This window comes from Vicugna pacos, chromosome 8 (genome assembly GCF_048564905.1).
Source record: "Vicugna pacos chromosome 8, VicPac4, whole genome shotgun sequence".
Classification (NCBI taxonomy): domain Eukaryota; kingdom Metazoa; phylum Chordata; class Mammalia; order Artiodactyla; family Camelidae; genus Vicugna; species Vicugna pacos.
The window spans coordinates 7,992,031-8,017,773 of NC_132994.1; the positions used below are offsets into that span (position 1 = coordinate 7,992,031).

General features: G+C 43.3%; 1 protein-coding gene across 2 annotated transcripts; it reads left to right on the top strand.

Annotated features, from left to right (window-relative positions):
- The first annotated feature begins 240 nt into the window (after positions 1 to 240).
- On the top strand, positions 241 to 24,694 carry LOC116279678 (transport and Golgi organization protein 1 homolog). Of its 2 annotated transcripts, XM_072965507.1 has the most exons (17): positions 241 to 328; positions 563 to 729; positions 2,161 to 2,226; positions 5,997 to 6,018; positions 7,576 to 7,664; positions 8,102 to 8,212; positions 12,734 to 12,823; positions 13,016 to 13,088; positions 16,532 to 16,667; positions 18,054 to 18,152; positions 18,853 to 18,913; positions 19,025 to 19,060; positions 19,139 to 19,206; positions 19,331 to 19,425; positions 20,585 to 20,655; positions 22,824 to 22,983; positions 24,544 to 24,694. In XM_072965507.1, the coding sequence occupies exons 2-17, from the start codon at positions 679 to 681 to the stop codon at positions 24,558 to 24,560; spliced, it is 1,245 nt and encodes a 414-aa protein (XP_072821608.1). In that variant the 5' UTR covers positions 241 to 328; positions 563 to 678; the 3' UTR covers positions 24,561 to 24,694. The 2 variants fall into 2 exon arrangements, 1 of the variants encoding a protein (XP_072821608.1); XR_012074783.1 differs by lacking the exon at positions 19,139 to 19,206 and having other exon boundaries at positions 24,544 to 24,565.
- The last annotated feature ends 1,049 nt before the right edge of the window (positions 24,695 to 25,743 follow it).

The following is a 25,743-nucleotide window of genomic DNA, read 5'->3' on the forward strand; positions in this document are numbered from 1 at the left end:
TTCTAGGTCCCTTTCAACACTCAGAAAAGCAAAGATTTCCTTGTTTTCCAGTCCCTGTGCGTAGGATAGGTCCCAGTCAGGGGAAAAGGCTGGGCTGGCGCGGATCACCCGCCGCGCACCAGAAGTGATGGACACGCAGCGGGGGCTCTCCCCGCGGAAACGGGGCTGGAACCCAGGCCCTCCCTGCCCGGAGGAGGCGCCGTTGGTCCCAACCGCCGGGCGTGGGCGCCCTCTGCCGGGCGCTGCTGCGCGTGGCGGGAAACTGCGGCGCCTGGCGGGAAACTGCCGAGCCTGGCAGCGAGACTCCGGAGGCTTTGGACCAACTCTGGTGAGTCTGAAGCTGCCTCCTGGGGCCGAGCGCTGAGTCGGGGGACCTGTGAGGTTTCTCCGGGACCGGGTAGTGAGCGGCACAGACCCTCAGGCTTTCTAGGCTGTTGCCGCTGCTTTAGCTTTCATTTTCAGAAAGACAGTTTGCAGAGGGCTTGCTGATGAAATTAAGTATCCGTTGGTTGGAACCTTGACGAGCTAAATCTTAGATGCAGTGGTTTGTTTCCTTGTTTAGATTCAAGGATGTCTCTGGGGAAAAATCCCAACGCAAATTGAGAGAACACGGAGCTGCCTTGAGCGGGGGGCGTGAATGCACTAAATGCTACATAAATACCAGGACCTTCCGGGACAATGAGCTGGGGACCCGCTTTCCACCTCCAGTCAGTGGAACCGGAACCCGAGGTAAAAAGGGAGCACGCCCTCCAGTTCATGGCATGCTTTCTTCCTTTTTTTTTTTTTTTTTTTTACAATTCGATGAATGTTGATAGATGCACACACCCATGAAACCAACACCACAATCAATAAAGCTAACATTTCCATCACTCCCCAAGAGATGCAAACTTTGAATTCCCAATTTATCCCTTCCCACCCCCTTTACCCCCTGGTAACCATGTTTCTTTTCTGTGCCTGTGAGTCTGTTTCTGTTGCTATCATAAAGTGCTTACAAACTTCCCTCCTGTCTGAGATCTCCTGAGTCAGAGGCTCTGCCACCCCAGGGCGAGGGGGGAGGGGGGAGGGGAGTCGGGGTCCTGAGACCACCTCTGCTGTGTCCAGTGATGTCAGGTTCTTGGGCTCAATCTGCCACTGTGGGTGGGGGGCCAGGGTTGTCTCAGCAGCTGGAGGGCCAGGGTCCCGGGCTCCATGACCTCACAGTTACCTGTGGCTGTGGGCACTGTTTCTTCTGCAAGGCTGCAGTCGTGTGGCCACCTCCCCTCTTGCTACTGGGTTCTCTGGGATGCAGGCTGAGCCGCCAGGGCTGGATAGCTGGACTAGCATGCACTGCTTCCCCCTGTGCCTTCACTTCTGCCTACTCTGAGTTGCAGTCCACCCACCTTTAGTTGCACGGAAGTGCAAGCTTCTCCGGTATCCTGGTGTGCTGGGCAAAGGCAACTTAGTTGCATTGCTGATGCTGTTACTGGTTGTAGAATAAGGAATGAGACAAAGATAGCTTTGCACTCCATTATGTTGCTAACACCTAAAGATGAATTCTTGCTGGTGAGTATTTGGAATTGTGTTTTTAACTGGCTTTTATTCCCATAGTTTTAATCATATGATATGCAGGATTCCTCTTATATGCAAATCGTTTACACATTTCAGAAATCTGACATTGTGTGCCCTGGTTCAGAATGGAAATCAATGGTGAAAAAAATTTTTAAAAATCAATGGTTTTAGTTATTTGGTCTTAAGGATATTCTCAGCTTAATTATTACTGACGTATTAATTCCAATATAATTGTAATAGCAGAAAGATTTCGGCACAGCGTTACAGGCAAAATTCAGTAGTGTCTCAGGTCAACTGGCAGTGGAGCTTTTACTTAAAGACACCCACAGTCACAGTGTCTAACAACCCTACAAGCCACTAACCAAACACGAGTGTGCCAAGTTCCCACCTTTTTGGAAGCAGTGGGACCCACTGGGGATATGTGAGAGTTGTGGTTACCTGTTGGACAGTGGCTTAGGATTCTGAAAGATGAATCTTTGTGACAGCTATATTTTAAATTTCGTTGAGACATTTTATTAGTTAAATTATGTTAACATGATTTTGATTTCACCTACTTGGTATGGTGCCTGACCACCTTCATCCTGGCCCTGACTTTTACGGTTTCCTTTGCAGTCTCTCCTTGCTGCCTACCTGGTGATTGCTATCCTGGCCATTTACCTCTGGAAGACGATCCTTGCTGTGAGTATATTATGGTACTCGATAGCTGTCCCCTGAATCATAAATACCCAAGGGCTTTGATAGTCCCTGCACCTTGCATTTGTTTTCTTCCAGATTAGTAACATGAATGCAAATTGATGTTTGACATAGAAATAACCTTAGAAAATATTTTAAACTTCTAAAATAAAGAACTCAGTATGACGACTATAATCTAAGAAAACTTTAAGATCTAGTTCTTTTCTATGAAAAGGAAGTCAAAGATCTCAACCTTTGATAGGCACTTTCTTACACTGTTAAGGACTTGTGACTTCTCATGATTCTTAGATATAATTTAAGAATATGTGAAACCTTAAAAATGTTGATTTCCTTTAATTCAGTGTGATTCCATTTCTCATAACCCCAATGAAATAACCAGACATGCATTTAAAGATGTGTGAGAAGGCAGAGACTCTTTCTAGAGTTTGAGGATTTCTGGGGCTCCGTCCTTCAAGGCCCAGGTCAGGCATCCCTTTCTTAAGAACGCCCACAGCCTGGGTTATATGCTCCCGTAATATCTCCCTCTCATGGAAGTAATCTTGTCTACATATTTGGTATTTGTTTACTTATCTTTCCACCCAGTAGATTATGAGGTTCCTGAAGACAGAAACCATGTTTTGTTCATTTCTGAATCCCCAGTGTCTGTCAGTGCCTGGCTTTGTAAAGGTTTGTAGAGTTGAAAAAGTAATAAGCCTTTTGTCTCCTTCCTTAAGCCAAAGAGACTAAAACTGTGGGGCCACTGAGTCAGGTTAAATATATTGACTAATCCCTTTTAACCACCAAGATACTGTGCTTTTAGAATATGCTGGGGGTGGGGGGAGTTGCTAAATTAGGAAGTGAATGAGAGGTTCTAAAGCAAGAAAATTGGGTTGGATGAGAGTGGAAAAGGAGAGGAAAAAATTTCTCCTAAGCAGAATCTTTCATTTAAAAGGGTGAGGTAAAGTGTGGCCAGGATAAAATGAAATTTAGGCCAGGTGTGTACAATGATATAAGCACAAAATTTTAGGAAAAAAACAGGAATATTAATTCTTATTTTTAACAAAGAAAAATCAGTAATTGAAATCCAGAAGTAGTGATGACCAAAATTTGGGGTGCAAGAAAAAACTAGAAGCTCTCCCCAGCTTTTTTTTTTCCTGAAAATGAAAACTCTGACTTCATAAAAATAAATGAATAATGAAAATGAGGCTTGTTTCTTTTTCGGATTAGTGACTCAAAGGAGATAGAAACCATTGATGATCAATGTGAAAAAGGCAATTTCACTGGCTTTTTATTTTTCGAAAAAATAAGAGAAATGTCAAACATTAGGCTCTTCTCGGTTATATGAAAGAAATAGAGAACATTAAAAATTCAATAAATAGAATAAATAAAATTTAAAAAAAGATGTTTGAGAAGGGAAAGTACAGTAGCAGCCTAAATGATCCTTGGTAAGAGAATTGTTAAATTACTGTGCATCCATACAGTGTGATATTAGGCAGCTTTTAAAATTCATATGTTGCAAAGACATTTCAAGAAATGGACAATATTCTTGAATATGTGTAAGTACATTTGACTTTTTATGGTTGGATTACTGCATTCTGTTGATTCTTATTTTGTGGTAGGCTTTGTTCCTTTGATAACTGTGTAAGTTTAAAAAGTAAATTAAAAATATGTGCAGCATATTGTACATATGTTTTTACATGCAATATAGTGTATATGTGCAGTGAAATTATAATAATTCTACCTAATAAAATTGAAAAATGGAAAAAATACACAAGGTTAGTGTCAAATGGAAAAAGCAGAAACCATGAGTTTCTATACGGTGTAGCTAAAAAGGTATGTCCTTCTATTTACATTAAGAATGAATAAAAAACGTTGCATGAAAATAGAATAAAATAGAACAAAGAAACATCCTTATCTATAGGGGACAAGGTAATTTCAAAATTTTTTCTAATGCATTTCTGTTTACAAAACTTGCTGATTTGATTATATCCTGTTGTGCTCATATAATACCTTATTCTCTGGAAAAGCATTTTACTCTCCGAACACGTGCAGCAGTCTTTTATTAACACACCAAGATGAAATTTGAAGACATGATTAGATTAAGACCAACACTAGGGCACGATTAATTGATAAACGGAACTGACTGTAGTGAAGTGAAATGGTCCTGGCAAAAAGCATCCTCTGTTCACTCTGTCACATCCTCTCATTTCTAAGCACATTCATGTCCCAGGCACCCTTGGACATGGTTTCTATTTTAGGGTCTTTTAATACGTTACCTTAGGAGAGAGCAGGACAAGAGCATATTTGAGAGATGCCTCAGTTATCTAATGTTGTTGGGAAGAAATTATTCTGTATAAACGAGCTTTGCAGATGACTTAAATTAACTGGTCCAAGTGGCAGAGTTTGGAGTGCAAAGTTCTAAAATTGAGAACAGATCCCCTGACTTAGTAATTGTAACAGACCTGTCATTGTAAGTGAAATTTCTTCATGCATATGGATTGGAAAATTAATTCAAATCAAAGGTCTTTCTCCTGGATTTCTGTGGCGTGTTTTATCCCTCACTGGCCATGAGGTGCCCTGTGAAGAAAGAACATCACAGGGTGCAAAGGCGGTTGGAGAGGGAGAAGGGAAGCAGCTCATGTCCCCACTCTGCTTCCCGCTTTTGGAACAGCCCTCTGTTCTGATTTTCAAGGGACTCTTGTCTGTGTCCATATTTTGCCCCGCAGCCTCAGCACGCGCTTTTGCCCCTCAGTCCTTCCTCTGGGTCACATGCCTGTTTCTCCTCCCGCTCGTCTCTGCCTGTGGGTGAGATGCCATCGGACAGAAGGTGCTCACTGCTGAGCAAGGTGTGACTTTAAAGGGATATCCTTGGCTTTCCCCTTTCCCCTTTCTCGGTGCTTTTCCTGCGATAGCATTATTGTAGGTGCTGTTGGACTACTGCATGATATTCTGATATCTTGGCAAGTTTTTCAGGCCAAACTCAGCATCTGATCGCCATTTACAACTTTTGATTTGGGAACTATGTACCAGGGGCCAGGACACGGTGTTTGACAGGGGCCTTGCCTGGATTTTATTGAGCTGTCACCCAGTGCTGTCTTCAGGGCTGAGTCACACGTGGGAGCTCTTTTCACCCTTTTCGTAAATGTCGACTTTCATTACTGTTGCTGCTTGTGCGTTTTGTCTAGCCAGTCTCCACTCCACCTCTGACTTGGCAACCTTTGTCACTAGTCGTCTGGGAAAGATCGTAGGACCTGGTTTGTTGGAACCATTTCACAGTTCAGCAAATAATTAACAGTGAGTAGACGTTTTCTAAGGTGTTTCTGGCGCGTGAAAGAGGCATAGCTTAGTCCAAAGATTTTGCCTTTGCTACTGTTTCCTGAGAGGCTTTGAAAACGGTCCTTGGTTCTGGATCATTATGGCTACTGGAGTTGACAAAATATAATGCGAGATAAATGGTGCTTTAGGATAGTAATTAAAATATCTGCCATTTCCAGGATTAAAGTTAAATAGACTGGTGCTCATTTAGAAGACTGTAAACAAATCTTTTCTTCGAAAATTAGATATTTACCTTGCTTCTTACTCAAAAATGGGTATCGAAATATCACCAATTGAATAGGAAATTATTTTTTACTTTAAAAAATTCTATAAATTAATTATACTGGGCTGCATCATTTGTATACTGCCATTGGATCACAGTTTGGCTTGTTAGGAACTGTAAGTTTATGCAAAATAACATGCTTTTACATCAAATTTAATTTTCTTTCTCTCTGTTCTAGGTAAAGCATCGAATATATCGAGGTAAGATTTCAGGCTTCTGTTTTCTTTGTAATAGTTTCTCAGTACAGGTGTTTCTGTGGGTTCTAATTTGACTGGAAGTAAATACCTTGACTTCTTAGGTCTAATTCGCCTCTTCACAATTTTACTATTCCTGGTTTGTGTCCTAAATGACAGCATTTTAGGATTGAGTCACCACCTGTTGAGACAGGAGCCCAGGAGAGGGGACAGGTCACACTGGTGGGAAGACGTAGGTGTGTTTAATTCCGTTTAGAATAGTTAAGGAATCTGGTGAGTCTGAAGCTTGAGGGGAGTACTTTGGCCTGACCTGGCTCACGGGGAAGTGTAAAGATTACAACACTGTCTGAGGTTATCAAGCTTAAGGCTTAGAGATGAAGACAGATATCGCCAGTCAAAGTCTGTGTCACAGCAGAGGCTTCAACTATGTGTTGACTCATCAGTGGAAGGAGCTTGAATGTCACTAACGAATGAGCAGAAATGAAAGGATGTAAAATGGGGATAATGAGGTCTGTGCAGGCTTCCCAGGCTGTGACGGTTATGTGCAGCTGTGTGTGGGGAGGCAGGACAGCCGTCTGGCACACATTTATTAGGTCCTCGAATGCTGGTGTTTCTTGTGGTGAAGTGCAACCTCAGTGTAGGGGATAGAGAGGTGTGACCTCAGGGCAGCAGAGATGTCACGTTGTTAAAATAGAGGATAAGTCTGTAGTTTGGGGTCAGACAATATAATTAAATGCCTGTCAGGAGGTTCTGGCTTCCTGGGCCCTGCTCTCGGGTCTTTCTGTGGTGTTATCCACCTGTAAGGCGAGTGTTTACCTACACGGTGCGTGAGAACTTTCGTGTCTGGGGCTGATGACCCTTGTGACTCAGATTGTAAGGTGTTTATGTTCTCTAGCAAGTAAGAGGTAAAGCCAAGATTGTACCCAGGGGTGTTTGATTCCGAAGGCTGTGTCCTTCCAAGCTACCCACCGTGGTTCTTATGAAAGGAAATTTTCTGGCAGCAGAAAGACATTGGAGGTTTTTGAGTAAACAATCAAGTGACATTAGAAGGATTTCTCTGGGTAAATAAACTTTGGGTGGAAGTGGGGAAAATCCGAAAGAAGTCAGGAAATTTCTTTTTTTCTTTTGCCTTTTTAAAGCAATTGCAACAATCTACTTATTTTATTTGATAACAAGAGGACAACATTTAAGTACATAGGATGCTTGATTTTTTTCTCTTCTGTATCTATTGATGAAGATGCTATTTGAACTGTTGACATTTTCTAAGCAGTTTGTTCCTTAATGATGTGATATTAGGTGGAGACATTGTATTGTGTTTCCCCATTTTTGAAGAAAGTTTGAATAGGAATCTCACTTTAATAGAGTTCTTACCTTCACATTTCTTTTTTGCATTTAAAATGCTACTAACTAAATTTGCCTTCTTCAGGGATCACAGTAATGCTGAAAGGATATTTTTGCTCAGAGTACCAGGATAACGTGGCTTTGCTTTTGAAACGTTGGGGTAATCCGATTTTGCTTGTTTTGGTGATAATATTAGAGATTGGTTTTTTTATCTCTTTTTAGTTAATTTACACCGGATTTCTGAGGCGATCAAGCGTTGCATGAAGAAAAACTCAGAACTTGTAGAAGAAATATCCAGGTGCACACAGAAGGTATAATCAACCTTTCATTCCCATTCTCATGGCCTCCCCTTGAAGGGCGTCTGCCTCCTTCTAGCTCGCTGACTTCACTGTCTCTTCTTTCTTTCCTCCTGGTGGTCCATTTCATTATATTCTGTAACAGCCCGTTCAAAGCAAACATCATACCCACGTAAAGTACTGTTTTCTTTGTTTCTGTAAGGACTCACCCACAGGAGATAGGTTTTTCTATAATTAATGGTTTTGATTTCTGAATCCATTCTTACATAATTGTATAGATAAACGAAATAAAGAAATACACTAAAGAAGCCATGAGGGAAAATAAAATTCTCTCCAATGAAGTACATAGATTTCAGGTTAAAAAAAAATCCCTTCTTTTTCCAAGATTACACACCACAAAAACAGAAGTAAAGTAATGAGTGACTATTACTGACCTCTGTGTTTTCTTGTAGGATGATATCGAAACACTTGAGAAGATGAATGAAATCCTTGATGATGTCATTCGAGAAATACATACCGAACTACGATCTAAGAGAGATCAGAGTGTCAAGAATCGCAACTTGGTGAGAATTTTGCCACTCAGTGTTACTGTCATTTGGCTTCTGAGGCTTTTTTGTGCGTTGGGTGAATTGGACCCTGCATTCTTCCATGCTGCTCATTTCAAGCATTAATACCACAGTAACATTTCTTTTTTAATTTAAGGGCCTAGGAATAATTTTATTCACAAACCTGGGTAATTTTTATATCATTTAGCACTACCCTTTAAGAAAAATAGAAGTGAGAAACTGTAGAAGAGAATCCTATAGGTTTCAAGCCATGTTGGACGGTCCTATCCCTCTTAATGAGAGCAGAGAATTTTCGCAGTGAATCTGGGCACAGTATGTATCTTTCACTAGGAAAACTCATTCATTTAAGCTGTATGGCTTGAAAGATTTCAGACCTTCTTTGTTTTAGCCTTGTCACTCAGTTGACTAATCCATTGTCTTGAAAGCAGGAAATTCAACTTCCCATGAACTATTTATACCTTCTTACAACTTCCATGTGTTTGACTTTTCTCTTTGGCCCAAACTAGATCAGCTGCTTTAATGACACAAAGGCTGGTATGAGATGTGTCTACTAGACATTTCTTTTTAGCATATGGCCCAGTGGTTTCTTTTGAAATCCTAGTACATATTATGTTTCCATCCTACATGCACATAGTGGATAAGAAAAATCTACAGAAAATTTGTAAACGTGTTATTTCTTTTTTTTTAATTGAAGAATAGTCACTTACAATGTGTCAGTTTCTGGTATACAGCATAACGTCTGAGTCATACATATATATACACACATATATATGTATATTCATGAATATACACATATATTCATTTTCTTGTTTTTTTATTAAATATTATTACAAGATACTGAATATAGTTCCCTGTGCTATACACAAGAAATTTGTTTTTTTAATCTATTTTTATATATAGTAGTTAATATTTGCAAATCTCAAACTTGCAAATTTATCCCCTCCTACTCACTCCTCCCCACCCCGGTAACATAAGATTGTCTACTATGTCTGCAAGTCTATTTCTGTTTTGTAGATAAGTTCCCTATTGTCTTCTTTTTCCTTTTTTAAATTCCACTTATAAGTGATATCATACAGTATTTTTCTTTTGCTTTCTGACTTAACTTCCCTTAGTATGACAGTCTCCAGGTCCATCCATGTTGCTGCAAAGGGCATTATTTTATTCTTTTTGTTGGCTGTGTAGTATTCCATTGTATAAATATACCACAACTTCTTTATCCAGTCATCTGCCAATGGACATTTAGGGTATTTCCATGTCTTTGCTATTGTAAATAGTGTTGCTATGAACATTGGAGTGCATATATGTTTTAGAATTAGATTTCCCTCTGGATATATGCCCAGGTGTGGGATTGCTGGATTGTATGATAAGTTTATTTTTAGTTTTTTGAGGACTCTCCATACTGTTTTCCATAATGGCAATGCCAAACTACATTCCCACCACCAGTGTAGGAGGGTTCCCTTCTCTCCACAGCCTCTCCAGCATTTATTGTTTGTGGACTTTTGAATGATGGCCGTTCTGACTAGTGTGAGGTGATATGTCATTGTGGTTTTGATTTGCATTTCTCTTATAATTAGCAATATTGAGCATTTTTTCATGTGCCTATTGGCAATTTGCATGTCTTCATCGGAGAACTGCTTGTTTAGGTCTTCTGCCCATTTTTGGATTGGGTCATTTGTTTTTTTGTTATTAACTTGTATGTGCTGTTTATATATTCTAGAAATTAAACCTTTGTCAGTCACATCATTTGCAAATATTTTCTCCCATTGCATAAGTTGTCTTATTATTTTGTTTATAGTTTCCTTTGCTGTCAAAAGCTTCTAAGTTCAATTAAGTCCCATTTGTTAATTTTTGCTTTTATTTCTATTGCCGGGGTAGACTGCCCTAGGAGAACATTGCTAAGATTTATGTCAGAGGATGTTTTGCCCATGTTTCCTTCTAGGAGGTTTATAGTGTCTTGTCTTATATTTAAATCTATAAGCCATTTTGGCTTTATTTTTGTGTATGGTGTGAGGGGGTGTTCTAACTGCATTAATTTACAAGCTGCTACTCAGTTTTCCCAACACCACTTACTGAAGAGACTGTCTCTTCTCCATTGTATATTCTTGCCTCCTTTGTCAAAGATTAATTGACTGTATGTCTGTGGGTTTATTTCTGGGTTCTCTGTTCTGTCTCACTGATCCACATGTCTGTTTTTGTGCCAATACCACACTGTTCTGATTACTGTATTTCTAGAGGATTATCTGAAGTCTGGGAGGGTTATTCCTCTAGCTTTGTTCATTTTCTTCAGTATTGCTTTGGCAATTCTGAGTCTTTTGTGATTCCATATAAAGTTTAGGATTGTTTGTTCTAGTTCTGTGAAAAATGTCCTGGGTAGTTGGATAGGGATTGCATTAAATCTGTAGATTGCCTTGGGCAGTATGGCCATTTTAACAATATTGATTCTTCCAATCCAAGAGCATGGGATATCTTTCCACTTCTTTAAGTCACCTTTAATTTTCTTAATCCATGTTTTGTGGTTCTCCACATATAAGTCTTTCACCTCCTTGGTCAGATTTACTCCTAAGTATTATCTTATTGTTTTGGATGCAATTTTAAAAGGGGTTGTTTCTTTATTGTCTTTTTCTGATTTTTTATTGTTAATGTAAAGAAATGCAACTGACTTCTGTCTGTTAATCTTCTATCCTGCAACCTAGCTGAATTCTTTTAATCAGCTCTAGTAGTTTTTGTGTGGTGCTTTTAGGGTTTTCTATATATAGTATCATGTTACTTGCAAATAGTGACAATGTTACCTCTTCTCTTCCAAGTAGGATCCCTTTTATTTCTCTCTCTCGCCTGATTGCTGTGGCTAGGACTTCCAAAGCTATGCTGAGTAGAAATGGTGAAAATTGGCATCCTTGTCTTGTTCCAGATTTTAGTGGAAAGGCTTTCAGCTTTCCACTGTTGAGTATTATGCTGGCTGTGGGATGCCATAAATAGCTTTTATTACATCGAGATACGTTCTCTTTATACCCACTTTGCTAAGAGTTTTATCATAAAGAGGTGTTGCATTTTATCAAATGCTTTTTCTGCATCTATTGAGATGATCATGTGATTTATATCCTTTCTCTTGCTTATGTAGTGGATTCGAGGTACATTTACCAGGTCAGCACCACCCCCAGCACCCAGTTTATGTACGGTACACAGGTCCACTGAAAACACTGTACCTGTACCTGTCCCTGTGGTGCACCAGGACTCTACTTGTTGCTTGTATGTTGTAGAGATGTGTGCCCTCAGAGCCAGCAGTGCAGATCTGCCAACATCAGGCAGTAGGACCTGCCACAGTGATAGTGCAATCACACATGTGGATCCGTGGTGTGTTACTGAGTCAGCACCATCCCCAGTGCCAAGTGTGCATACATTATGCAGATCTGCTGAAAAGGCTGCCTGTGCCCCTGTGGTGCACCAGAGCTCTGCTCCTTGCTCGCTCGTCCTAGAGACACGTGCTCAAAAAGGCACCCATGAACCAAATCCGCCCCCTCTGCCTGGGGCTGCAAAGAAATTTCAGTCTCGCCTGTGAAGTTGCAGGGCCCTTGGGTATGGATTCAGGTTTCACCCACCTCCACCCAGGAGCCCTGCACCAGCTAGTATGATGGCTTGACTGAGCCCCACCTCTCATCTTATGAGAATGCATCAGTAGTGTTGCTAGGGGCCTGTGGAGACAGTGGCTATGGCCTGGCTCTGCTGCGCCCCTCACCCCCATGTGCACCAGCAGTGTTGCTTTTTTGTGGGGATCCCAGGCTATTCTGTTCTGTATACACCCCCAGCCACAGCCCACAGCACACCCCAGCCCCCTGAGACTGCCTCTGCACAGTCAGCCCCAGCCCTCTACCCGGGCTCCAGCAGCCAGTCCCGGCCCACCCCTGCCATCTCTTGTGTGCAGAGCTGGGAATTGATCGCAGGGACCCTCTGTGCTGGTTTCTGTCAGTTTTGTTAGCCAAGCAGCTGCTGTGCACTACTCTGAGCCTCAGAGGCCCCCTCTGTCCCTGCTGACCTCTCTGTTGGAGAGGGCGTGTCCTGGAATAAGAGCATGTCTCCTCCTTTGCGGCTGCCTCCCCACGGGAGAGGTCCTGCACTGATTTTCTTTCTTCCTATTTTTTTTTCTCCTACCAGATTTTGTGAGGAATCTTTTCTTTTGAAGTAAGAGATGTTCTGCCAAAGTTCAGCAGGTGTCCAGAGCAAATGGGTGGATCTGTAGATGTATCTCTTGATGTATTTGTGGGAGAGGGTGAGCTAAGAGCATCCTTCTACTCAGCCATCTTGGCACTACCCCCCACCACCCCGTCCTGAAAGGCATTACTAAAATGAACATCTCAGAAATTCCAGATGTAAATTACCTTTGTTAGCTACAGAGTTCTGTTGTACAGCTTAGCTTTGATGAAGAACAAGTATGTCATGTCTTAGAATGTTAAATTTCTATGTTATCTGCTTGAGGATTTTTGTTCTTGGGAACTAAGTCATTAGTGAGACTGTTTGTTTTAGGTTCAGTTCTCCCCTCATGGAGTTCATGTCAGTAAAGAAGAACATCATGTCCAGAAGAAAAATGCTCAGCTTGAGAACGAGAAGGATCAGGTAACAATATGTACCTTTTAAAGATTATATAAATCAGAGATCTGAACATGATTATTCCTTTTTAAGTTTCTTATTTTTAAAAAATGTAAAATTCTCCACAACAATGATTTTCAAGTCTACATTGTATTAGTGTTAAGTACATTCACATGTGTACAGTGTTGTTGAATATGCTTTCTCAAATCTGTCTTGCAGTCAAGCATTCTGAGGGCAGGATCTGAGGATTCGAAGCACAGAGCCTTGACGTCTCATGAATGCAGCCTGGAAGGTATGTTCCTTGTTGGGAAGAAAACCCCATGTACAGCCTTCCCGGGAGGTATTGCAGGCTTAGTTCTGCACCCCCACAGTAAAGTGGCTACCACAACAAGGTGGGTCTCATGAATTTTTTTGGTTTCCCAGTGCATATAGTATAAAAGGTGTGTTTACAGTATTCTGTAGTCTATTAAGGTAAGCAATTGCATTATGTTTAAAAAAAAGGACATACCTTAAGTAAAAAATACTTTACTGCTGACAACTACTAACCATCGTCTGAGCCTCAGAAAATCATCATCTTTTTTGTTGGTGGATTGTTTTGGATCGATGTTGAGGGCCGCTGACTGATCAGGGTGTTAGTTGTTGAGGGATAGAGTGGCTGTAGCAATTTCTTTCTTTTTCTTTTAGCAATTTCTTAAAATAAGGCAAAAGGAAGTTTGCCACAGCATCAGCTGACTTTTCCTTTCGTGAACAATTGCCCTGTAACATGCATTGCTGTTTGGTAAACACAGTAGAACTTCGTTTACAGTTGTAGTCAACCCTTCTGAACCCCGCTGCTGCTTTATCAGCTGAGTTTATATGCTGTTCCAACTCCATTCTTCCACTTCAACAGTCTTCACCTCTTCACCAGGAGTAGATTCCATCTCAGGAAACCACTTTCTTTGCTCATCCTTAAGAAGCACTTTCTCATTTCTGAAAGTTTTATCATGAGATTTCAGCAGTTCAGTCACATCTTCAGGATTCACTTCTAATTCTAGTTTCTTGTTATTTGCACACATCTGCAATTACTTCCTGCTGTGAAGTCTGAACGCCTCAGAGTCATCCATGAGGACTGGAATCAGCCTGTTGCAAACTTCCCTGTCTGTTGATACTTTCCCCTCTCCTGACGCCACTCATATTCCTAAGTGGCATCTAAAATGGAGAATTCGTTCAGTTTGCTCGGTTGAGATCCATCAGAGAAGTTGCTGTGTATGGCAGCGATAGCCTTACAGAATCTATTTTTTAAATACTAACACTTGAAATTCAAAATTACTGCTAGAGCTGTGGGCTGCCTAATGGATATTGTGTTAGCAGCCACGAAAACAGCGTTCATATCATTTCCATTAGAGCTCTTGGGTGACCAGGTGAGTTGTCAGTGAGCAGTAATATTTTGAAAAGAATGTTTATTTCTGATCAGAAGGTCTAAACAGTGGACTTAAAATACTCAGTCATCCGTGTTGTAAACAGTTGTGCTGTCACACAGGGTTTGTTGCTTCATTTACAGAGCAGAGGCAGAGTAGGTTGAGCATAATTTTTAAGGGCCCTAGGATCTTCAGAATGGTAAGTGAGCATTGGCTTCAAAACTTAAACTGACTAAGTGCATTAATCCCTAACAAGAGAGTCAGCCTGTTTTGAAGCTTTGAAGCCAGGCATTAACTTCTTTCTAGCCGTGAAAGTTCTAGGGGGTGTCTTCTTCCAATGTAAGGCTGTTTCGTCTGTAATGAAAACCTGGTGTTTAGTTTAGCCATCTCCCTTAATGATCTTAGCCATACCTTCTGGATGACTTTCTGCAGCTTCTGCACCAACACTTTCTGCTTCACCTTGCACTTTTATGTGATGGAGACGGCGTCTTTACTTAAATCTCATGAACCAACCTCTGTAAGCTTCACACTTTTCTTCCACAGCTTCCTCCCCTCTCAGTTTTCATACAATTGAAGAGATTTAGGGCCTTCTTCAGATTAGACTTTGACTCGGGGATGTCGCGGCTGGCTTGATCTTCTGTCCAGACCAGTGAAACTTTCTCTGGATCTGCTTTAAGGCTGTTCCTTTTATCATTCTCGTGTTCAGGAGAGTAAAACTTTAACTTGCTTCAGGTTTTTATTTTGTTTTGTTTTGTTTTGTTTTGCCTTCTCAGTTTGGATATCTGTTTGGTGAAACAGGCCTAGCTTTCTTCCTGTCTCATCTTTGGACATGCCTTCCTCACTAAGCTTGATTTCATTTCTAGCTTTTAACATAAAGTGAGAGATATGCTACACCTTCTTTCATCTGAACTCTTAGAGTACAATGTAAGGTTGTTAATTGGCCTAATTTCAACATTGTTTTGTCTCAAGGAATAGGGAGGCCTGAAGGGAAAGGGGGAAATGAGGGAAGAGATGGTTTGTGGAGCAGTTAGAACACACACAACATCTATCAGTTAAGTTTGATGTCTCTTATTGGGAACAGTTTGTGGGGCTCCAAAATAGTTGCAAAAGTCACATGAACAATCACTGATCCCCGGTCACCTCAACAAATATATTTTATTTCTTTACAATGATAAAGATGGGGATATATTGCAAGATTACAGAAATGTGACATGAAGTCATGGAGTGAACCAATGCTATTGAAACCATGGCATCAGTGGTATCACTATCAGTGGCAGCTATAGCCTTACAAAATGTATTTCTTACATAGTAAGACTTGAAAGTCAGAATGACTCCTGGATCCATAGGCTGCAGAATGGATGTTGTTACCAAGCATGAAAATAGTGTTTATCTCATACATCTCCATCAGGGCTTTTGGGTGACTAGGTGCACAGTCACTGAGCAGTACTGTTTTGACAGAATGTTTTCCTTTTCTGAGCAGTAGGTCTCAACAGTGGGCTAAAATCATCAGTCAACTGTGTTGTAAACAGATGTGCTGTCACCCAGACTTTATTCCATTTATAGAGCACAGAGTAGATTCTGCATAATTCTTATGGCGTGTAGGATTTTCAGAATGTTAAATGAGCATTGGCTTCAAGTGACAGTCACCAGCTGCATTAGCCCCTACCAAGAAAATCAGCCTGTCCACTGAAGCTTTGATGCCAGGTGCTGACTTCTCTCCAGCTATGAAAGTGCTGGGTGGTCTCCTCTTCCAATTTTCTGCATTGAAAACCTGTTGTTTAGTCTAGCCACCTTCATTAATTGTCTTAGCTTGGTCTCTTGGATAACTTGCAGCAGCTGTTGGATTAGTTCTTCCTGCTTTGCTTGCACATTTATATAGTGGAGATGGAATCGTTCCTTAAACTTCATGGACCAAAATCTGCTGGCTTCAGACATTTCTTTTGTAGCCTCTGTATCTCTCTCTGGTTTCATAGAATAAATGAGAGTTAGGGACTTCTCTGGGTTGGGCTTTGCCTTAAAGGAATGGGTAAGGATAAAGATGGAAATATTTTAAGACTTACCAAAAGTGACACAGAGACTAGAAATGAGCAAATGAGGTTGGAAAAAGTGTCACTGATAGACTTGCTGGACTCAGGGTTGTCACAAGGCTTTTGTAAAAAATACGTGTTCGATGAAGAGTAATAAAATGAGACATGCCTGTAGTAGAAATGAGTTTGCACTGGGAGGGTAAATAATGGATTCCTGCCTCCAAGATTGTCTCCTTTCTCCACTCCCCACCACAGCCAAGTTCTTGAGTGCACATGTACACGTACAAAGACAATTGTTTCATGCTTTACAGAAAGTAAAAAGAAAAGGCAAGACCGCCATGCTGCATCGGGGTCTGTGAAAGTGGGCAAGGAAGCCAAATTCCTCAGGCAGAAGAACGTGGACTTTCTTGAAGGAATCTGTGGACAAAGAAAGAAGGACGCAGAAAAGTAAGGTGTTCCTGTGTTAATTATGATAAATCGTGTGAATGAATGTGGAACCATGTAGATGCTATAATACGCTTTAGAGTACATGCCACCGTATCTTTTATTACCATATTCAGTAAGTACAGATTTGTGTTTACTTTTCTGCCTTGATTTCTGTAATCTGCATCTTCCATTCCACTCTAACTGGTTACCAGAGTACCTGTTTGTAATTAGTTTGAGATTGGAGTGGGTACTGGGACTAGATTTGATCTCTTCATTATCTGGATCCACTGGGTCCATTTTCATTGCCCTCAGGTTTCAGTCCCATCATGTTGTAACAACCTGCCATGCATCTATCATTTTTTTTTATTAAACTCTAGACATTGAGTAGAAAATAGAGAGAATTTGGCGCCTAGTGTGAGGTTAACTTGCTGCAGAGAAGATGAGGGTTTACTGCTGGCAGGTGATCAGAGCGCCAGCAGTGCTGCATCCTGTGAACCCAGTTAGCAATGGAGATCACTCAGTGTAGGCTCAGCCCTCCTGAGGCCAGTGTGTCTCCTGTCCACCTTTATTCCTGGCACTTAACTCTCATGGGTCCCAGCTGAGGCCTGTGGGCGTTTCTAGGGATCACCTTTGCTGAAGGACCGTGATTGTGGTGCCCGTGCATGGGGGGCGGGGGCATCAGCTGCTGGGCTGCTCTGCATCTCAGTACTTTCCTCTGCAGCTAATGGAGGACCCTTGGGGAAAGTGGCCCTAAATGCCAGGCTGACCTCAGTCCTGGGCTTCCTTCTTCTCCATCTTGGCCTCACGTTCCTTCCTGGCTTGTTAGCAATTTGGTACCTTTGATTATGGATTTTATAATTTGTCCAGCGTTTCCTGTCATTCTCGGGGGAGGTCAAGGACATCACACCCATCAACCCACATTAAAAAGCAAACATTTTCTTATGTTCCCTGAAGAATCAGGTTTTGCCAAGGCTTTGACTGAAAATCAGGGCTCTCCAGGAGAAATCAAAAAAATCACAAACGCCTGCTTCATCCTGATGTGTTTGGCTGTGATGACTTGAGCAGGCCCTGTTTTCCACACTGAAACACAGTGAGCTCACGCTGTCCCCATCACAGGAGCCTGAGCCTGGGAGGGCACAGTGTGCATTTCATGTGGACTTTTCATGTGTGTTTACTTTATCTACAAATGAATAGGGATGGAGACTGAAGGGAAGCTCAGATACCAAACACTTGCCAGAGGCCTGAGTTTAGTTTTGTCGTATCTATTAGTGGGGCCTTTAAGTTTTTCCTTTGTATTTGTCAGTGTATGTGTTTATGGGGAAGGGCAGAAAGAACATCGAATTCTTCCCTTCAGATTTCTGGGAGAAAAAAATGGCAGAATTTCACAGGGTTTCTTTCCCCTCTCAGGAAGCTGGACATGAAAGGATGTGAGCTGGTGGAAAAGAAGCACCTATTAGCAGTAGAGCAGAAGTTGAAATTGGCTGAAGAAGAGATACAAATGTACAAGTGAGTTCTGCCCCTCAACACCTGTGGCTTAGAAAACACCTGTTGGATTATTTTTTTAACTTTTCTAAAATGTTTAGACAGAATATCACAGAGACCAAGACCAATGTTCAGAAGACATTTGTATAGATACTTCACATAGGAAGGGAAATGTTATGTTTTACACATGTTAAGTTAAAGGTTTAACTTTAAAACTATTAAGTTGCTAAGAATTTCCTGGTCCCCTGTGCTGGCCGGACTATGTGGAAGGATGGTTCACAAGGATGTTTCTGTAGATGCTATAAATTGTTACCAACCTTAGGAAGGCGGTTTGGTGTAGCATCAATCACATCAATAAATATGACCATGCCGTTGGAGAGACCCACTTGTTGTAAGCCTGAGAAACAGGATAAGGATATAAGGAAAAGAAGAATCAAGCTTTATGATGAAAGATACTCCATACAGGATAAATTAGGAAAATGTTGAGAATGGGAAAGCAAATTATGTCAATGCAGAACTTGGCAGGCATTAAGTAATAATTAAGGAAGGAATTAATGCAGCAATAGCTTTGAACCTCCTGTACTTTTATAATAATATGAAATGTATTTTATACGGTTAGATAATGCGTATAAATGTGTAGTTCAGATAATGTGGACTTGGGCAGGTTATTTAAAATCATACCCAGCATTGTGTTTTATCTGATGAAACAATTTGTAACTAATAGGAGAAGAGTTGAAGAATTGCAACAGGAAATGCAGGAAACAGAGGACAGCTTCAAATACCGGGTAACTTGCCTTTTTCCTGACACACTGAGTTCTTAGCACCTGATGCAGACAATTATTGTGGCCCTGAGAATCCCTAACCATGGGGTGTTTCTTGATGTGTTGACTTTTCAGATCGCTCTTCTTGAGGAGGTGGCTCAAGACAACTGGGTAAGGATGTGTGTCCTTCCTTACCTTTGTGCATAGTCGGCCACAACTGAATGTGGATGTGCTTCCCCCCCCCCGCAGCTCTGGGCTCTGGACCAGGGGAGGGCAACGAGAGAGATGAGATGGGAGGTTGCCTACTTGAAACAAAGGTACAGAATTTTGACATACATTTTTAAGGGTGTTTTGAGATTTTTAAGGATAAGCTGTTTTGTGTTTAGTAGAGGAATTGATAATGTAACTCTTACTGAAACCGTTCTTTCTCTCATCTTCAAGATTGGAAGAAATCTGCAGACAGAGGCAGGCAGAGGAATATACGAGGCAGCGACCCATCTCAAGAGGACCATACAGGTTGCATCCTCCACTGAGAGGTAAGGAGCACACTGTGACAAGCAGCTGCTTCATTTCTGCTGCAAAAGCTGCCGAATGGGCAGTTGTTAGGTTTCCTGGACACCATGCCATACACTCGCCGCAGAGAACAGGTTCTCAGCTGGTTGACAAGATGCTGTTTTCTTCACATGCCACCAGCCAGCAGGGCTCTGTTTCCTGTGCACAGTGGAGCTCATGCCCCTCCAGGGACTGTGGGCCGCCCTGCAGCCTCTTGGTAGGTTGGTTTGGTTGGTTTCTATGCACTAGAGGAAATGAGTGTCAACACCCTCTTCCAACCTGGAGACAATGTTGAAGGCTGAATTCTCCTTTTATTTGAGAAAAATAACGTGCACAGCATTTTAGAATGAAGGCAGTATGTCCTGATGAGAAAAAGTTTTTCTTCATTTGTCTTGATGGATAAATATTCTATCCAAGATCTGCTTTAAGACAGCAGGCAATTCTGTCCTAATTTTGCAGGTCCCTTCATCCTTATAAAAAAATGTTGCATAGTGATCTAGAGTAGCCAATTAGTAAGTTAAATTACCACATAATATCACTCTTCCAGAGTTATAAGTCTAACTCTAAAATCTTCCAAAGAATTGTCCATATATTTCACCATTCTTTCACCCATTATTACAATATTAGTCTTTCTAAGGCCACTTCTTTCATAAGTACTTGCATAACACCTGGTCACTTGTATAAGACATTGCATCAGACTGAAAGATTTAAAAAATTTACCAGTGGGCTAAGGAGGGAGAGAGGGAGAGCTCATGTTCAGGGGTTGCTGATACTCTTCCTACGAAAGACTCTTCTTTTAATTTTCAACCTTTGTAGAAATTGTGATTTTCCCTGAAGTGTATCGTGAGTCCCCTGTTTTAGTGCTGATTTCCAGAGATTTGAGCCCTGAGCTCCCATCCAGGTTGGTTAGTTATGGAAACACCTGAACCAGGGCTCTGTGGTGTCCTCGTCAAGAGTCAGGGGTCCAGTGTCCCCTCGTCCTCGGGGTCACGTGAGACATGAGGGAGACCTGCGGCCTCTGCGAAGAGACCGGGGCATGGGTGGGAGCGTGAGCTCCTGGAGGAAGGTATGAAGGCCTCGTGCTTCCTCCATACAGTCTCCGTCAGAGAGGGTAAACCTTCAACTCTGCTCTGCCTTTATCAGATTCAGGACCTGGTGCCGTCCCTGTGAGGAACGACAGCGCCTGCCTTACTGAGGAGGCTGAGGAAGCCCAGGTAAATTCTGTGGTGCAGTTGTAACTATTTCTGGGAACTTTTGTCTTTTTTTAACAGCACTCTTTCTTGGCCTCATCTCTAGATTGTGTGCTCTGTGATACATCTACTGTGTCATTACTTACTTTTCAAATTCAGACTCTTCCCCAGGAGCCAGTGGGCTTCTCCCTTCAGCCCATCACCTTTGGTGGTGCCCACAAAAGCCGTAAGGGCTTCGAGGCTGAGGACCACCGGGTTTTGTCTGTGTGTTTCTCAAAAACACATTGTCGAGGGAGAACAGGTTCTCGCCTTGCACAGGAAACGATTCAGGAGCAAGGCATGGTAAAGTGAAAGCACATTTGTTTAGAGAGATGCACACTCCATAGACAGAGTGGAGTCCCTCTCACTCGGAAGGGAAAATGGCTTAGGAGATACACACTCCATCAGCAGAATGTGGGCATCTCAGAAAAGTGAGAGGGAGAGAGACTGAGGGCTGTGGGGTGTTTAGTTTAAAGTAACGGTAGATACACAGTCCGTAGACAGAGTGCGGGCTGTCTCAGAAGGCAAGAGAGAGAGCGACCACCAGGTGCAGAGCTGTTGGGTTTGTGGGCTCAGTAATTTCATATGCTAATGAGTAGGAGGATTACTTAAGCTACTTTGGGGAAGGGGTGACGATTTCCAGGAAATGCCCCCCCGCACACTTTTTGACCTTTAATGGTCAGCCTGGGATCTGACATGGTGACTGTGGGTGCGCCATGAGGCTCAGGGTCCACTGGAAGTCAAATCTTCCACCGTCTTGGTTCTAACCAGCTTGTCCTGTCCTCAGTAGCTGTGTCCTTCCTTCAGTGGTTGTGCCCTGTGCCCTTTCCTCCCACTTCAGCATGAGGATGGGGACACCTCACTCCACTAATCTTACTTCTCCTGCACCGCTGACTCCTTCCTGGTCTCCTTTACTTGGGATTGCCCCTGAGCTACTGAAACATTGTTACTGTTGCTATTTTGTTCCTTTCCTGGTTGGGGGAGGTGATTCTCCTGTTTAGAATGTCTATTCTAATCCTTGTAGCTGAAAAATGAGGAAAGTCCTTCCTCCAACTTTATAACATGTGCCTTGTGCAATTGAACTCTTCTTGGATATAGTAAATTTAATAACCCATTACTGTCTTTTCTCTGAAAGTAAATGTGTCTTACAGACTCCCTCCAGTTGTACTCTTGGTATGAAAGCCTGAATCTCAGAGATGTTCCATTTGTAGTAGAAAACATACCCTGCAATGGAACAGCCCACAGTGAAAATGCCTGATTACCTGCAGGGCCGATTCCCATCAAAGCATTTTATTCCTATAAGCAGGGTCGGTCCTGCCCTGTAAGCTGTTATAGCTGCTCCTGTATCTCATCACACATCTGGAATTTTACACATGGCATAAAATCACTTTTGTGTTAGTTGTGGAATTTAGACTTCCCACATTGTCTTTCTATAGGACAAATTTAGTCTGCACCTCATAATGTACTTGAAATTCAGAATTACATGTAAATAAAGATGACTGGAGCTGAGCCACAACCTTCTGTAGGCAGCGTTGTCCCCTCAGAAGCACTTTCGCAGCTCCCCTACAGGACTGCAGGATGCCCACCTCCCCGAGCTCTTTGTGCCCTGGAGCAGCCCCTCCAGGGAGGAGAAGGGCCCTTTGTCAGGAGGCAGCAGAGAGGGCCGGACAGGGGCCTGCAGGCAGAGTGAGCACCCAGGGGCAGCTCTGATTCCACGTGTGGAGCACGGGCTCTCCACGTCCTTCTTCCCTCTGTGTTCTTAGTCCACGAAGAGCCAGCTCCCGTGGGGCTGGGAAAGGCGGTGGGGAGGGCCGTCCTGCACAGAGAGGCTGGCTGTCGGGAAGGCGCTACTTTCTCAGTTTGCTGGCACCTCTGTTCATCCCCTAGGACAGGACCCTTGCCTTTCTCACTTGCAGACACAGGCAGTGACGTGTGGTGACAGTGTTTTATCCCCTTGGTGTCCTGTGCAGCCCAGGCTGCAGGCAGGACCCGGGGTGGGGGTGGTGGTGGAGTTTGTGGCTCTGTGCTGCTCTCAGGGAACCTGGTGGAGGGGAGGGTGCCAGGTGCTGATAGCTGCTGCGTTGGGTTTCAGCTTTTGTTGCTGTTGGCGCTTCGGTCTGTCATACAACACCCCTCTCTCTTCTATTCTGCAGGTTGGTATGGATGCAGGAGAGCCCTGTCCTTTCCCAGGACCATCCTGCATGCCCTACTTCATGGGCGGCCCTCCACCATTCACGGGCTACTGGCCGCCTCCACCTGGACCAACCTGGTGCCCTCCGGGCTGTCACCCACTGTCTCCACCTCCGCCATATGGTAAGGTGATCTGAGCAATATGAGTCCACTTGTAAAGTATTTCTAGCTTTGTTCTTCAAGAGTTTTTGGAGACAATGTAGAGATGGCACTGAGGGCTTTGCAATGCAGGTGTAAACCTGACTGAGGACATTGTAACATTCATTCCTCACGGTTCTCAGGGCACACGTACATTGGGCTGATCATTTCCCCAAACTGAGCTGGGCGTCGAGCACTTCTTGTAGAGAAAGAAAGAGGCTTTTGACAGAAAGTTAGACACGCCAGTTTTGCAGCTGCGCCTGGTACCCAGACCATGTGATGGAGTCTGTGATGGATGAAGCACACCCCTAACTTCAAGGGCTCAAGGTGCTCCCTGGAGGGGTGGGCAAGAGATTACGGGAGAGAGACATTCATAACAGAAGTGCCAGCACAGGGCCCCAGCGTACAAAAGGGGGACACGTGAATCATACAGGAGTAGAGCAGAGTTTGTGGAGGAGAAAGAAGAAATTGAGGAGATGCCCGGCGGGGGGTTGTTGGATTCACTTAGATGGAGCTGGGAGGTCACTCCCGGCAGGGCAGGCAGTTGGGGCGGGACGTGTGAAGGCAGCGTGAGGTCCTCGCACAGCCACGTGTGTATGCGGGGGCCTCAGTGCAGCTGTGCCCTTAGCCCCATCAGAACCCACTGCTGCCAGAAAGCCCTCAGTTCACAGTCTCGTATAAAGATAACTACTTCTCTTGGATTTCTGAAAGTTCTAGATCTGGGTGAAAGAATGCCCTGGATGTTTGGGAAGACTGACTTGGTTCTTTCAGGGTAGTCTGTGTGCCTGAACTTATTAGGCCCAATGCTTTGAAAAGAGCAGCCAGGATCCAGGTCAGCTGAGCAGCTGCCTGGCCCTTCAGCACGAGGCAGGTTCCTTGGGGGAAGCCAAGGGGGATCAGTGGACCCCTCTCCCCACACCCCTGCTCCCTCTAGTCACCACCCCAGCTCTCAGCTTTGCATCTTCCACGGTTATGTCACAATATCCCAATTCTTAGTTTTCGTTCCTGCTGTCCAGCCCCTAAGGCCGAGACTCAGTGGGGCCTCCACAGAGTTTCTGCATTGTTACTTGTGCAACAGGTGTAAGTGTGCTCTCTGATGCCATGAGAGGAAGATGGGATTAAGTCCACAAGAGATCTGCAGAATGTCTGAGGGGCACTCACGTTCTCATGGTTTAAAAGAAAATGTCTCCACACAGAAAGTCATCAAAAGACGGACTTTGAAGCACATTAAATTAAACTAAGCCTTTAACGCTTCAGACCCTGAGATTTGCAATCTCTGTTTCAATGGGTAAGGCAAGCCCCTCCCCCATTCTCCCATTAAAATTTAGATCCTGCAGAATAAACTAAAAAAGATAATTATGAGAATATATAAGATCTGAGATCTATATCTCAGATCTGAAGACGGTTTCATTACATATAGACACACAGATGGAGACACACATCAAAGTGTTCATCAGAGGCCAGATACACTATGGATGACAAAATGTATATAGGAGAAAAAAACAGGATCTCACTGAAATAAATCAAAATCTCCTTGCCTTACAGAACAGTTTGAAATTTGAAGAGGACCCTGAGCTGTGGCAACGATGTATTTAGAGAAGATGTCAGATGTGCGTTACGGCCCGAGTGTCTCCCTGCTCAGTCCTCTGCTGTTGCCTATCCTGTTGTCACACCTAATAAACCCGTCACTGTTCTATCTCTAGTGTCTTCTTCTTGGTGAACCAACTGGTACACCCTCTGGAGTGTGCACAGTGAGAGTCTTATAGACAAAGTTGAAAAGCAGGCTGAAACAACGGTGCTGGGGGCCAGCAGCAGGGATGTGCACTGCTGACAGTACTGACTGCAGGCGAGCCTGAGGGAGTCTTGCACGTTGGTGGGAAGGGAAGGAATATCCTATATCTAGATCTATGTGATGTTTGTGCTAATTTATTCTAGAGACATTCACTGAATGTCTGCTGCCTGTCAGTCAGAGAATGCCTCATGACCAGACAGACAGGTGTCTGTCCCCAGGAAGTGGCCGATTCCTAACAGTGGGGAGGATGAGGGGCCAGCAGTAGCAGTGGGAGACCCATGAGGAGGTCCCACAGTGAACCATGCAGTACAGTGCCCTTGTCCTAGGAATCCCGTGCCCCCCAAATCCAGGAGGACTCTGAGGGATGCTTCCCTGGGAACCGAGATTTCTTGATGAGTCCTGAGAACTTAATCCTCTGCAATTTCCTTAGGAGAGATGGGCTTGGCAGACGTAGGTGGTGACGGTCTCCCTGGACAAGGCTGGGTGGAGCAGCGGGCCTGTGGCCTTGTGCTAGAGAGGGACAGGCAGAGAGGAGAGAGAGAAGCTGAAGGAGAAGGAAGAAGGAAGAAGAGGGGGAGGAAGAAAGAAGGGAGAGGAACTTTCTCCACTGACTTCACCTGTGATTCCCGGTGTATAAATGGATGACTAGCCTCTGAGGGTGGAGAAGAGGGCTGGCGTAAGGAAAGGGAAACTCCTGGTTCAAGTGCCTGGAATGCCCACCTCCCTCGCAAATACCTAACAGAAGAGGACCAATTTCTGCCATCATTGGTAGAGCAGCTGGTACTATTTAAAAAAAAAATCCAGTTACAAAGTTTTAATCATTAAAGCAGTAAACAAAAATTTAATAATACACAAACATAATAGAAGAGGAGAGGGTGCTTGTGTGTGCCACCCGCTCACACCCAGGGCAGGGGGGCAGCTCCCGGCCCAGGTGAGCAGGGATGCGCAGGAAG